At 37.1% G+C, this 15,630-nt stretch overlaps 1 protein-coding gene across 1 annotated transcript; it reads left to right on the forward strand.

The window, feature by feature from the left end:
- Window positions 1–1,047: 1,047 nt before the first annotated feature.
- LOC118054932 (uncharacterized) lies at window positions 1,048–13,273 on the forward strand. Its single transcript, XM_073410663.1, is given in 16 exon segments — window positions 1,048–1,369; window positions 2,106–2,651; window positions 3,165–4,382; window positions 4,489–4,816; window positions 5,269–5,518; window positions 5,600–5,816; window positions 5,935–6,287; window positions 6,431–6,976; window positions 7,310–8,507; window positions 8,838–9,188; window positions 9,546–9,621; window positions 9,624–10,025; window positions 10,028–11,883; window positions 11,885–12,415; window positions 12,510–12,658; window positions 12,752–13,273. Coding segments are annotated over 16 exon segments (8,481 nt in total). The 5' UTR covers window positions 1,048–1,243; the 3' UTR covers window positions 13,086–13,273.
- The last annotated feature ends 2,357 nt before the right edge of the window (window positions 13,274–15,630 follow it).

Raw genomic sequence — 15,630 nt, forward strand, 5'->3', positions numbered from 1 at the left:
GTTAATATATATTATAAAAAATTACTTCATAAGGTTTTTATTCAATATTGAAAAGCTATTATTTTTTTTTTTAAATTACATTATTTAAATAAAAAATATTTTTTATTTTTAATTAGAAAAACACGACACACTAATAAGTTTTCAATTTCATATTTTAAAAAATAAAATATTATTGAAGTGTTTACTTTAATATAAACTAATAACCACCAAAAAAAGAAGAAGAATAGAATCACGCGTATAAGATGCCAAAACAAAAGGAATACCTTCGATTCCTCTGCACGAGACATCTCCTATGTTTTTCCCATTTGTCAACGATGAGCTCGTCTCTGTCATGTTGGATAATATTCGATTCATTCGTCCATTTCATACATCCCTGTCATTTGTTTCACAGCAAAAACCTTTCTTCGAACAAACCTAGAAGAATCCTTCCACTACTTTTGACGAGCTGATTTTAGTTTATAGTCTACACTCTTATCGATTATATATATATATAAATCCTTGTAGATGTTTACGAGTTTTTTTTTCAAATAAAAAAGTTATAGTCATAATTATGTTATTCATTTCTTATATTAAAAAATTAATTATCTATTTTGAAATAAAAAACTACATTATCTAATTTTATTCTTTAACATTTTATGTATTTTAAAATAATCATAATAATTTAATTTAATTTTTTTAAAAATTATCATAATTTAAAAAAAAAAACATCCTGAAAGTAATTTATGAGGCGGAGTTTAATAATAATAATACCATAAAGTTTCCCGTTCAGTAAATATTTTTTTAAATTAGAAAAATTTAATCCAATTTTGTAGTGGAACACAAGTCAAGAAAGTAGCATAACCTGAATGAAAACAAAGAATATACACATAGATGTTGAAGAATTCTTTTTTTTTTTTTAAAAAAGTTATACAACACCTTACTTCAAAGGAGTTACATTATTGATACCAATGACATTTCCATGTGCAGAAGGAGCACAAGAAAAAAAAAAAGGAGCTTTTTTAAGTCAAGAAAGGAACCAGAATACTGCAATATTGTATAGTGGTCCTTCTTTTCAAGAAACGAACCAGAATTTTCACAGCATTGTATACTGCATTTTAAGTCAAGAAGGGAACCACCTTTTCTTTCCTTCGGTGTTTATACCTGTTTCTTTGTGGCGAAGGAACTCCCCCCCCACCTTTTTTCCTTCCTTTATAAGTTTTAAAGTAGGAAGCTTTTTTCATCATCGCAGACAAACGAGAAATTGATGATGGAAAGATCAGAGAGTTCAAGCAAGATGATGAAGAAGAAGAAAATTACTAATGATCATGGCTTCGTTGACACCATTTTTTCATGGTCTCTTGAGGATATTTTCAATGAAAATCGTTTCAAGGTTTTTACCTTTTCTACCTTCCATTTTAATCATTCTCTCTTTAGTTATTTATTTTGTAAAATTAGATTGTTGGCATGCGACTATTATTTGCAGCTTTTGGATTATTTTACTGAGCTGTGAATTGACGTTTCCTTTATTAAACAACTTCTTGATTTAAGAAAATTATTTGGTTCTTACATCGATAGTGGGTTAGACCCTTACAAGTCCATTCCATTTTGAATTGCACATTGCTTGCCCTGAACGTAAGCTGAGGCAGAGCAGCTCCAACTCACCATAAAAAGGGAGTTTTGGAAATTCTTTTAATAATGGAGTTTGTTCTTGCATGCATGCTTGGTGTCAAAACATTTTTTAGGAGTTGACAATTGGTAGCTGTTTAGATATATGCGTTAGTCTTAATGCTACTACATGATTGATTAATTGTGCCAAAACTCTTGACATGGATACTCACTTGTTTATTTGTTGAGCATGTGATGTGATGCAATGGCGCAACCTGTTAAATAAATGTGTAATTCGATTATACAATTAAATATTGTTCAGTGTTGTTTATATTTTTGTGAAAGCTCCTCGCCTTTGAAACCAGCCGCTGTGTTCCCTGGAAATAATTTTGTTGCAGTTGAGCTGTCCTCGCATCGTGTAAAGAGATTAGATTATTGTAGCAGCCGAATAATTGGAGATAGCATGCTTTGAGGTGCCTTCATGTCCTTTGAATGACCTCGTGTTTTGCTTTCCTTTATAGGTGGAAAATATTCCGGAGTCATTTTACTCGGTTCGGCATTATCTCGGATCATATGTAACTCCTTTGTTGGAAGAAACCCGTGCAGAATTGAGCTCAAGCATGCATAATATATCCACAGCACCGTTTGCTGAAATGGTTGCTTTCTTTGAGGCCAAGCCCCACGGCACATTACTGTATGATGTTAATATTGATTATTGGAGAAACAGATCCCGTGGCAGTGGCAAGGAGCATTACAAAACATTGCCCGGCGACATCGTTATTTTAACAAGCGCTAAACCTGAAAATGTCTCTGATTTGCAAAGTGTTGGATGGACATGGACATTTGCTGTGGTCACCACTATAAGAGGAGATGAGACTGAGGATGCTGCTACATATACTTCTTTCACAGTCAAAGCGCAAAAAGACATTGAAATTAGTGATGGACTGCAGAAATCACTTACTGTGGTTTCATTGACTAATATAACAACTAGCAAAAGAATATGGAATGCACTCCACATGTCCGGAAACTTGAATATCATCAAAGAGATTCTGTGCACTGATTCTGTGGTAAGATATATATATATATATATATATATATATATATATATATATGAATGTGATTACTGTCTCTAGTATCATGTAGATTTTGCATTACCTTAGGTCACATGTAGATGCTATATTTTCACACGTGGAAACATCATGGAGATAGCCAGTTTGGCTTAAAATATGCTATTAATTTCCAAATTGTTCTTGAGGGATGGATTGGTGGTATTCAAAACCAAATTTGGAATAAAGCCGGAGAAAATGGACGGACTGAGTGGTGGATCTGCTCGCTTTTCTACTCGTATCATCATTTGAGCTTCTTGCTTGGAATGTAAAGTAAAATGTTAAAAAAATTATTTTAATCTACTTGTACCCTCACGCTCTCACTTTCTCTCTCTATAATTTTTATCTTTCTACTATTTTTTTCTGTTATATATATATTCAGTTGCAGACATAACTTCCAGGAGACGAATTTGTGTCTGTTTTGCATGTAATATATTGTTTCGAACTTGATTGAGTTTCCCTGTTGGATAACAGGTTGAGGAAAACTGCAACCAATATTCTATGTGGGAACGTGCAATCTATGATGAGAATGTTGTGAATTTGTCATCTGAACTGAATGAATCCCAAAGCAAGGCGGTTTTGGCATGTCTGCTTAAAAAGCAACGCAACCATAAGTCGACAGTTGAACTTATTTGGGGCCCGCCAGGGACCGGGAAAACCAAAACAATCAGTGTGTTGCTCTTTAGCCTCCTAAAAATGAAATGCAGAACTCTAACATGTGCCCCAACCAATGCTTCAATTACAGAAGTGGCCTCTAGGGTGCTCAAGCTGGTCACAGAATCTCATGAAGCAGATTCAGGAACTGATTCTTTGTTTCATTCTGTGGGAGATATTCTTTTGTTTGGGAATAAGGACAGACTCAAAGTTGATTCTGAAACTCAGGAAGTCTACTTGGATTATCGTGTCAAAAGGCTTATAGAGTGCTTTGCACCTCTGACTGGTTGGTGGAATTGTTTCAATTCGACAATTGATTTTTTTGAAGATTGTGTTTCTCAGTATGCCATTTTCGTGGAGAATGAATTAATCAAAACGCAGGAGCATGGTGATGAAAATGAAGAGAAAAGGGAATCCTGTAGCTATCAAGCTGGTGCCCTCAAAGGAGAGCTGAAAACGTTTCTCGAATTTATGAGAGATAGATTCCGCTCTACTGCATTACCTCTAAAAAGATGCCTCACTTTATTATGCACTCACATACCAGAAACTTGCATTCTCAAACATAACATTCAGAACATCGTATCTTTGTTTGGGTCACTTAACTCTTTTGAATCTTGTCTATTCCATGCGGCTGTGATTTCTGATGAATTGCATGAAGTTTTTTCACACCCAGAGTTAGATGAGGATTCTTTCAAAGGTTTTAATGATATATTGTTGCGGTTGAGGCTAAAGAGAAGTGAATGCCTTACTATGTTGAAAAGTGTCTGGGATTCTCTCCGCCATCTGGATCTTCCACGTGCCATGAGCAAGCGGTCAATAGAGGAATTCTGTTTCCAGAAAGCAACCTTATTTTTGTGCACAGCTTCTAGTTCGTATAAGTTGCATTTGTTGCCTATAGAACCACTGAACTTTTTGGTAGTTGACGAAGCAGCTCAGCTAAAAGAGTGTGAATCAACAATACCCTTACTACTTCCCGGTATTAGGCATGCTATTCTAATCGGTGATGAGTGTCAATTACCAGCTATGGTCGTAAGCAATGTAAGAAAATGCTACCTCGTTGTTTTATTAATGTCTTTTTTGTTGAACTGAATTTTAGATTTGTTACTTTCTACACTATTGGCTTCTTATAGCTTATGGTTCTTAGGTTTGTGATAAAGCTGGCTTTGGAAGGAGTTTATTTGAAAGGCTCGGCTCATTGGGTCATTCCAAACATCTTTTAGATATGCAGTACAGAATGCATCCATCCATCAGTTGCTTCCCTAATTCAAAATTCTACTTCAATAAGATCTTAGATGCACCAAATGTCAGGGCTAGAAGTTATGAAAAGCATTATCTTCCAGGGCCAATGTTTGGTCCCTATACATTCATAAATGTAATTGGTGGAAGAGAAGAGCTAGATGATGTCGGGCATAGCAGGAAAAATATGGTTGAGGTAGCCATTGTGCTGAAATTACTGCGAAGTCTGTACAAAGGTATATTATGCAAGAACATGAAGTTTCTGTTACCATCGTGTTTAGGACTTTTTATATATGATTACAGCCGAAGGCTTGGAATTTTTTTGTGCAAACTGATGCTTACAATTGTTTTGCTTTGGCATATGAGGAAATTAAATGATCTTCAACTACCAAACTTTCTCTGACGGTGTTTTCATCTTGCATTAAAAACACTTGTATGACTGTTTAGCTCCTTTAAAGTCGATGCTTATTGACATCTTGTTTTCAGAGAGACTAATAATAGAGAAGTGAGACAATGCAAATGCCCTTTCACTTTTGAAGAAAGCATAGACACAATGAATTTGATACTTTTCTGTGATAAACTTTTGGCTTAACATCATTTCATCGAAACAATTCCTGCCACAAGATTTTGCTATCACTTCTTATTATTGTTATTATTATTTGACATCCTTTGATGTTTCTGCATGCAGCATGGAGTGGACAAAAGGTTAGAGTTGGTGTAATATCTCCATATACTGCTCAAGTTGGTGCGATTCAAGAGAAGCTTGGTGAGAAGTATGAAAACATTGATGGTTTTTCAGTAAAGGTGAGTTCAATCGATGGATTTCAAGGTGGTGAAGAGGACATCGTAATAATATCAACTGTGAGATCCAATACAGGTGGAAGAATTGGGTTCATGTCTGATTCTCGGAGAATTAATGTTGCTCTTACACGGGCGAGGTAGTGCTTCCAACTAGCTCTTTCCTGGTGTCTTTTAATTGTTCTAACGACAGTTCTTACCTTTTTTTAATGCCATTTCAGGCATTGTCTTTGGATTTTGGGGAATGAAAGAACCCTATCAAATAGTAAATCTATTTGGGAAAACTTAGTCCATGATGCTAAGGAACGCAATTGTTTCTTTAATGCTGATGAAGACAAGGATTTGGCCAAAGCCATTTTAGAAGTCAAGAAAGAGTTTGATCAGCTGGATGATTTGATTAAGGGAGACAGTGCACTATTCAGAAGTGCTAGATGGAAGGTATTTATCTCGTAGTTACGTTTCTGCCATCCATCATATTTGTATTATGGCAGTCCTTATGGCAGATGTTTCGTGTTAAGCATCATAGTTATTTTCTTTTGATATTTGTGCGGTCCAGGTTGTTTTCAGTGAATACTTCAAAAAATCATTTGGCAAACTAGCATCAGTAAGAAAAAAGACACTTGTTCTGTACCTTCTACTGAAACTTTCCAGTGGCTGGCGTCCTAAGAAAAGGAATGTGGACTTCATTTGCGGAAGCTCTTCTCAAATCTTGAAACAGTTCAAGGTTGAAGGACTTTATGTAATCTGTTCAATTGACCTAGTGAAGGAAATACGCTACAAACAAGTTTTGAAGGTTTGGGATTTATTACCATTAGAAGATATTCCTATATTGGCTGAACGTCTAGAGGGCATCTTTAAGACGTACACTGACGATTTTATCAGTCATTGCAATGAGAAATGTCTAGAGGGGTATGCCTTTGCAATATTTATTCTATCTCTAGTTGTGCACTTGTGTTCTTAAATAATTACATAGAAATTTGCTTAAATTTGGCTGAAACGGTTAGATTTCCTTTTCTTTTGTTGAGTTTTTCTTATTGTTTGTTTTTGTTCAGAGATCTGGAAGTTCCAAAAACTTGGACAACCTCTTTTGATATTCCCAGATATAAGAGTTGCAGCAACAATGAAATAAGAAGCAATTCAAATCCTGATGGTCCTGATGGTTCCTATTATGTAGAGAACTCAAAAGTGAGTGATAGTTTGTTGTTGATAAAGTTCTACTCAATATCTTGTGGGGTCGTGAGCCACTTGCTTTCTGACCGTGATGGAAGAGAATTGGAACTCCCATTTGAAGTGACTGATGAAGAATTCGAGATAATCATATTCCCAAGAAGTACATTTATACTAGGACGATCAGGGACTGGTAAAACGACTGTTTTGACAATGAAGCTGTTTAAGAAAGAAGAACTATATTATACGGCAACACAGGGATACTTAAATACTTCAGAGGACAGCAGCAGGAGAAACAATGTTGCTGATGACATTAAATCTGTTGGGGATGGTGTTGGAGATGCCAAAGAAACTGTCTTGCGTCAACTTTTAGTGACAGCCAGTCCAAAACTCTGTTATGCCATCAAGCATCATGTGATACAATGGAAAAGGTTTGTATTGTTTTAGAAAATACACTGTACGCTAGAGCTGATACCTCCAGGTTAAATTTTTTTCTTGCAAAGTGTGCTTTGCATGATGCAACTTGTTATTAAGGAAATTTTATTGTCTAAAACAAGCATTTGTTCTTATGCATTGCTGGATTGAACTTTTAGAAATTTATAGCAGGCCCTTCAAATTAGCTTAGCTTACTTCTGTACTTCATAAACATTTCTTTTTAATCAGATCACCCCATTCTATTATTGTTAACCTTCGAAAAATTCTTCCAAAAATTACCCTGCTTTCTGCATTTGTTTTCTTATATTAGCGTTGTTGTGTGTGTACAGCTTTGCCTCTGGTGGAAAATACTCAGCAGAAGAGAGTTCAGTTGATATGGAAGATATTGATGACGCAGCACAATTCAAAGATATTCCAAACTCTTTCTTAGATATTCCTTCAAAGTCATACCCACTTGTTATCACTTTCTTTAAATTTTTAATGATGCTCGATGGAACAGTGGGTAATTCGTACTTTGAAAGATTTTCTGACATGAGGCAGCTTTTGCATGAAAAAGTGGGGAATACAGGATCAATCTCAGCACAAACTCTTATAAGAACAAAGGAGGTTAACTTCGAGAAGTTTGGTGCAGTTTATTGGCCACGTTTCAATGAAAAATTAAAAAAAAAACTTGATTCATCGAGGGTATTTACGGAGATAATTTCCCACATAAAAGGTGGCCTGCGAGCTGGAGAGTCTGGTGATGGCAGACTGAGCCGAAAGGATTATGTTTTTCTGTCAGAAGGTCGTAAATCCACTTTAAATAGGCAGAACAGAGATTTAATATATGACATTTTTGAAAAATATGAAAAGATGAAGGCAAAAAATGGTGACTTTGATATGGCTGATTTTGTAAATGATCTTCATCTTCGTCTTAAAACTTACAAGTATAAGGGTGTTGCCATGGATTTTGTTTATATTGATGAAGTCCAAGATCTTACAATGAGGCAGATTGCTCTCTTCAAACATATATGTAGAAATGTAGATGAGGGATTTGTTTTTTGTGGTGATACAGCGCAAACAATTGCTAAGGGGATTGACTTCAGGTTTGAAGATATAAGATCTTTGTTCTACAAAGAGTTTGTTTTAGCATCAAGGAGTGCAGGAAATGACAGAAGCGAGAAAGGTCAAATATCTAATATATTTCATTTGAACCAGAACTTCCGTACCCATGCTGGTGTACTCAATTTAGCTCAAAGTGTTATTGATCTTCTTTACCGTTTTTTCTCTTCATTTATTGATATTTTAAGCCATGAAATAAGTCTTATTTCTGGGGAAGCTCCTATTTTACTTGAATCTAGGAATGATGAAAATGCAATTGTAACTATTTTCGGGAATAGTGGGAATGTGAGAAGCAATTTTGTTGGATTTGGAGCAGAGCAAGTGATACTGGTGCGGGATGATGCTGCTAGGAAAGAGATTGATAACTATGTTAGGAAGCATGCTCTTGTTTTGACTGTTGTAGAGTGCAAGGGCCTAGAATTTCAGGTCAGTGGTTTACTGTACATCTTGTTTTTTCTATTTAGAACATCATCTTTGTTATTTGCACTTCTTTCCAGGCGCTTTTCCTTTTGTCCAAGTCAACACATTTGATCACCACATCCATAAATTTTTACCATGCTCGTAATTTCAGCCTTTCGATAATTTGTACATCTTTAGTTCTGAATTGTTGTTTGAGTTTATAGATGTGGTGCCAGAGAGCGGATATTTTTTTTTTTAAAAAATCTGATGGATGCTTACAATCTTGAAAAACATTTACATTTCTTTTAGGCACAGATGTCTTTGCCCTTTTAACTCTTTGCCTCATCATTTTTTTAGGATGTCCTCTTGTACAACTTTTTTGGCTCATCACCTTCGAAAAATAAATGGAGAGTTGTCTATGAGTTTATGAAGGAACAAGATTTACTTGATGCCAATTCCCCATCCTTTCCAAGTTTCGACCCAGCAAAAGATAATGTCTTGTGCTCTGAGTTGAAGCAATTATACGTTGCTATCACTCGTACACGGCAAAGGTTGTGGATTTGTGAGAATGTGGAGGAGTTCTCCAGACCTGTGTTTGACTACTGGATGAAGAAGGGCCTTGTCCAAGTGAGGAAACTGGATGATTCGCTTGCCCAAGCAATGCAAGTTTCTAGCAGTCCTGAAGAGTGGAAGTCTCAGGGTTACAAGGTTTGCTTCTTGTTATACTAATGTAGCATTTAACTTATAATTTCTTGATTTTTATGTTCTTAAAAAAAATTAATATGCAATCTCTATTTAATTATTTTTTGTGATTGATCAAAAGTTGATGCATTCACTTGAGGTAAAATTTGTCTTGGACTGGAGGTTATCCGTATTGTTTTACACAATTTTTTTTGAGTTTGGATATCTTGGTTTATTGCTTTCAGTGATATTAGATGTTTTCAACATCCCGTTCCTACTTGTTTGAAAGGACATAAAAGTGTCTTTCACACTGCATTCTTGTCGTCTCGCCATGCTCATACAAATGTAACTTGCCTTTTTTTACCTTTTGTTGGTGTCACACAGCTTTTACGTGAGGGTAAATATGAGATGGCAGCTATGTGCTTTGAAAGAGCAGGGGACGAATGGGGAGAAATTGTCCAATTACTGGGCTTAGAGCAGCTGCTGACAGAATGCATAGTTCAAATCCTGAAATGGCTTCTGTTGCCCGTAGGCAGGCTGCAGAAATTTTTGAATCAATAGGCAAGGAGTATGCTGCGAATGCTTTTACATGTTGACAGGTATGCTTTTGCTTGGGCACAGAATGGACTGACTTAACCTTACAGTTATTACCGAGTAGGATTTTCTGGCTTCTGCAGGTAGGAATTTACTTGCAATGTGGGGAATCTGCAATGGAAAGAGCTGGAGAATGTTTTTTTGCAGTTACTGTCTGCAGCTGAATATATGCAAAAGGCTGCAATTTCTTCCAAGTGCTTGTCTGCGGTACATCTTCGACACAGGGCTTGCATTATATACAGTGCTGGAGACAACACGGGACTGCAGATTCAATGAACAAGAGAGCTGTGCTTGTCATTATTACGAGCTCAATGACAACAGAGCCATGATGAGATATGTTAGAGCTTTTGATTCCATGTCTTTAGCTCGTACTTTCTTGACTAATTTAGGGTGCCTTGATGAGCTTTTGTCATTGGAAGTGGAATCAGGCAACTTCCTGGAGGCGGCGGGCATTGCAAAGCTGAAAGGTGATCTTGTCCTTGAGGCAGATCTACTGGGCAGGGGTGGACATTTTAAGAAGGCATCATTGCTTATTCTGTGGTTTGTGTTTGCAAACTCTCTCTGGTCAACTGGGAGCAAAGGCTGGCCATTAAAGCAGTTTCCTCAGAAAGAGGAACTTTTGACAAAAGCTAAGTTACTTGCAAAGGATGTGTCAGCCCAGTTTTATGAGTTTGTTCACACAGAGGCTGAAATTTTATTGAATAGCCACCACAACTTATTCAAGATTCATCAAAGTCTAGATTCTTCTCGGAGACATAGTAGTATCAGAGGTGAAATATTATCAGCTCGAAAGATTCTGGACATGCATCTTCATTTAAATACCTCAGAGTATTGGTGGGAAAATGACTTCGTGTCTGATTTAGCAAGGTTGTCAGAAAGAAACTTTTTGAACAACCAGGTCTCTGCTGAGACACTTGTTTACATTTGGAATTTTTGGAAGGATAAGATTGTGAGCATATTCAAGTTTCTTGGACGTCTTGAAAGGCAAGATGTAACTGAATATGGTGATATTGGTGAATTCTGCTTGAATTACTTGGGTGTGAAGAGACAGTTTAATAATCTGAACGCTATCTGTTTTCTGATGATCTCGGATGCTCAGTGGGTGAGGGACATACCCAGAAAATTTATTCAAAGGAAGGGGAACTTGGTTTCTGTAGATGTTCATGAGTTTGTCACTGCTGCTCAGGATTATTGGTGTTCGGAATTACTTTCTGTCGGCATGAATGTATTAACCAATCTTGAAGCCCTTTACAATTTATCAGTTAGGAATTCCTTGTCCCTCTTCTGCCAAAGCAGGTCTCTTACTCATATATATGAGGTGGCAAACTTTCTTTTGAATTGCCAGTTTCTAAGTAGTCAACACGGTGATATCAAGGCACTGCAGAAATTCACTCCACTGGCCACTAGATGCTTCTATGATTGCATCTATCCTAGGGACTGGAGAGAATCACTGAAAGAGAATATGATTTCGTTGAGGAGAACTGAGATTTGTAGGAATTTACTCAGGGAAGTTATCTTTGAAGATGTGAGCTCAACGAACAATCTGTCTTATGCGCAACTTGGAAGGATCACATCGATGATTCTTGGTTCTGGTGAGATGGTATGCGAACCATTTGAGAAGATGGCAGATGGTTTACAATGGAATTCTACATGGAAGGCATTCATTGAGGATCTCTGTAGGAATGTGAGCGAGGTGTCCTATATTGGGAAGTTGCATGAAGCTCTGGTAGATACTTATAATGCCAACTGGGGGAAAGGAGATTATATCTTGCCTGGTTGTTTCTTATACATGCTCGAACGCCAGCTAATTTTGTTATCCTACTTCGAAGGCTATTGTTTTACAACAAAGTCTTCTTTTGTGGAATGGCTTATCTACCAAGAAGGCCACGGGAGTCCAACTTTTGAAAGTTTGACGGGACTTGCACCCCAATCTACAGACAGCATCCTGAAGTTTATTGTTGACACTGTTCACCTGTTGCTTTATAATGAGAAGGATATGATGGAGTGGATAAGAGTATCGGAAAAGAACGTGAAGGTCCTGAATGACTACCATGCTGTAGTAGTGTTGAGATTGGTTGTCATAATATGTTTAATTTATGTGAACTTCGGATGGTGTGAAGGCTTGCTTTTCTGACTTGCTGGGTAGGACCTCTATCACCAAAAAACTGCCTAGTCAGTTTTATGATGCCATCCGGAAGAGGCAGAAGTATAATTCTCTGAATGTAAATCCAACTGTGGTCGCTGAAGCATTTAGCAAGATTGGCAATCCTCTGGTAGTTGTGAGTTTTGGTAAAAATTACTCAAGATTTTTATGTCCAGATGCTATTTTTGTGGACATGAAGGTCAATGAAAGCAAAGACAACGTATTAAGAGTCTTGTTTGCAAAGACTGATGCTACAGCTCAGGATCACACGGGAGATGTTGAAGCAAACACTGGGAGCTCATTCAAAGGAATAGTGTCCCAGGGCATTGAAGATTCAGGGAAGATACCTGAGCTTCCATCTAATGTTGGAGATACGGCTAACTGGAACTCGAGGTGTGGGAAGAAGGATGAGGGTAACCCTCCATTGCGCCAAGAACGGCTTTGGGAAATATTTGAAGCACTAAAATCTCCAAACGTAGATGAAAGAAGCAATATTGCATGCGATCCAACATTTAAGGTAATGCTGCTTTTCGAATTATTTTTTATTTTTTTAGCACGCTCAGAGACATGGTTATCTCTTTCTGCTAATCATTTTATTATTTATTTTTCAGGTGGATATAGACACAATTAGTTGCCTTTTAAAAGCAGCGATTGATGGAAATTTTCAGAACCCTCCCAGTGTTGATAATAAAAACCTGCTTGAGGAAGCTTCCACCATGCTTCACGAAATGCGGCAACTTGATGCTGCATTAGAAATGAGGTCAGTGTAAACATGATGCCTAGATCCATGGTATTTAATGAAGTATTTCATTCTACTTGCTATGATAATATTTCAAGTATATTTTATTTTCAGGGAACCAGAACATGAGAGCGACATTTCTACAATTGGAGAACTTCTCGAGAAGCTGCTGTCAAGAAGGCCCAGAATGGAATTTTTTCTAAGCCAGATATTCTTGCAACACGATGAAAATCTTAAAAGAGAGATGTCAGAGAGAAGCATTGCGTCAGATGGCCAACGTGATGAGGAATATAATAACAGCAAGGCTGAGGGGAGTTGCGTTAGCTGAGATAAACATTTCAGAGATACTGTTGAAACTGGAGGCAGCAATCGTGATATATAGAACAAGGGGAAGGGAAACAGCAAGTCGAATAAAAACAAGGGAAAAGGAGGGCGGAAACGCAAGTAGCCTTAAACCTTTAACGAATTAAGGAAATAATATTTCTCAAAAAAATCACCTTTTCTTCTGCATTTGTTTATAGCAGTGTGATTTTTCCTTTCCTTTTTTTTTTTTTTCCTGTATGGAGAAAGAAAAAAAGAAATATTATGAGGTCATAACACCTACAAAAAACTTGCAATATACTGTAATTATTTTCAGTTATTTATGTTGACTTGTTCATCTCTCCAGTGGCAGGATCGTCAATGGTCAAATCTTACACCATTCAGCCTCTCAAGATAAAAGAAAGTTTGCACTCCTGGTATAGTAGTAGAAGGAGCTTGTTTCTTTTCTCTGCACCAGGGTCATCCCCCGCGGTGCCTTACATGCTCACTGGGTTTACAAGATGTTTAGTGTACCGTGGAATTAGTCGTGATGCGTGTAAGCGGGCCCGAACATCTATGTAAATAAATAATAAAAAAAAAAGATTAAAGGAATTGTTCCCTCCATAATTGCATCCTGAATGTGCACCCTATTAATATAAATCACTTCAAAAACGTGAAAGCAATATCATGAAAGAGGAGCCCAATCCTGCCGAATATGGGCAAGGAAATTCCCCTAAAAGCATAAAAACCATGACGCAACGAAGAAGAAATGAAAACTATCCTATCCAAAACAATTGTCTTGAAGTGCACCATTTAAAATTCTATCATTTCTCTCCAACCAGGAACACCATTTAGACATCACAGACAGTACGGATACTGCAAAGAGGAATAACATTCAATATGCAAACATAATAAACTGTGGAGAAACTTTATTCCTAGGGTCCCCTCTCTATTGCTAAAATGGTATTTGCTCTGAATTAGAACTTCAAGTACCACTCACAGAGCTTTAGAAAGTGTTCCTTTAAAATTAAAAAAAAAAAAAAATAATTGAACTGTGGAGACAAATCTCTTCCTTAAATGCACATCATGGAGGTTGGATTATATCAAATACTACAAGAATGCATCAACTTCCAAGTCATGGGAGATGGACAATTCATTAAGGAAATCAGGAAAATCCGTGCAGTAAATATATTATCTAACTTATTCCTAAAAAAATTCCACATTTCAAGATTGATTCGAAGAATATTTTAAAACCACAATATTCCAAACACAAGAAATGCAGGCCAACAAGATATCATGTTTGCAAGTGAAGCCAATAGTTTTAGCATTAACATGGAGACAATCCTCAAAAGGAATGATCAAAACCATTGCTGTGGTAACAATGCAAGTGTCACGGCTCTATAAAACTCAGTTCTTTTTTCTTTGTTCCTTTTAATTATCCTTGGTGAAACTTCAGCCACGTTTCCAGATGAATCCTGAACAAAATGAGATGGAGGATTATTACCCAAAAATCCAATTTCTTCCTTCTCTATCTGGACAGTAGCTGAATTCTCCAAATCATTATTACCTCAAAACTTCAAAAACCAAAACTCAGTTCTTCTCATTTGACCCAAAAAGCTTCATCCTTGATAATGAGGTCTTCAAATACCCCTCCAACTCAAACTTCTTTGGCGAAAGCTCACGATACTTGGCAAACTGCTCTTTTGCCTCCTCATTTCTATCAAGTAAACTATATATCATCCCTCTACAAAAATAAGGCCTGAAATCTTTAGGATCCTCTTTTGACAACTCTTGATAACTCTTCAGCGCCTCCTCCACATTCTTTTGCAGGAACTGTATCTGTGCCACAATCAGCCTCACGTCCCTCGCTTCTTTCACTTTATTCTCCTCTCATGCAATATCTAAAGCCTCTTGTAACCTTCTAATAACCGCCTCTCCTTCTCCACAGCGGTCCATTAGTAGTGCATTCTCGGACAAAGCCTCAAAAGACAAAGGATTTGAAGGTGAGAGCTGCGGGGGTTTCGGCTTTTGCAGACAATACAGGGAATTTGCCAGCAATGGAAGCTGCGACGCCAATCAAAATTGCTGTTTTGGTGAGGGTTTTCAGCTTTTGGGTTAACGGGCTTTTGGAGGTGTGATTTGAGGAGGAGGCGGCTGCTTTTGGTATTTTGAGAGAAGGGGTAGAGATGGAATTGTGGAATTTGAGAGTGGTGGAATGGAGAAGTGAAGGTGAGGTGAAGGAAGTTTTGAGGTGGATAAAAGACGCGGTTAGAGTTGAGTTCATTGTTTTTTTTTTTTTTTTATTGTTTTTTTTTTATTGTTGGTTTGGAGAGAGGATGGTGGTTTTTTTTTTTTTTTTTTTTTTTATGGTTTTGAAGGTTCAAGGCTGAGTCGCGGAGGAGAGAGAGGGTTTTCTTGGCCTTTTAGTTGGGTGGGGAGTGGTGGTAGGTGAGAGAGCGGGAAAGTGCATGAGAGTTGGGAGGGTACAGGAGGAAGGAAGTTCTATTCCACCAATCACCGCATCAAATATACTATAGTTTCACGCATCATCGTCATAATAATAATAATATATACTCTTAATTTTCAGTCATTTTGCAGCAATAACTCCACAAGCAATGAATCCTGAAGCATAAATTTGCAAAAACAAAAATATGGCAAAAAAAAAAATAGCTGCGCCATTCTTGGTGGCACTT

Source organism: Populus alba, chromosome 8 (assembly GCF_005239225.2).
Source record: "Populus alba chromosome 8, ASM523922v2, whole genome shotgun sequence".
NCBI lineage: Eukaryota > Viridiplantae > Streptophyta > Magnoliopsida > Malpighiales > Salicaceae > Populus > Populus alba.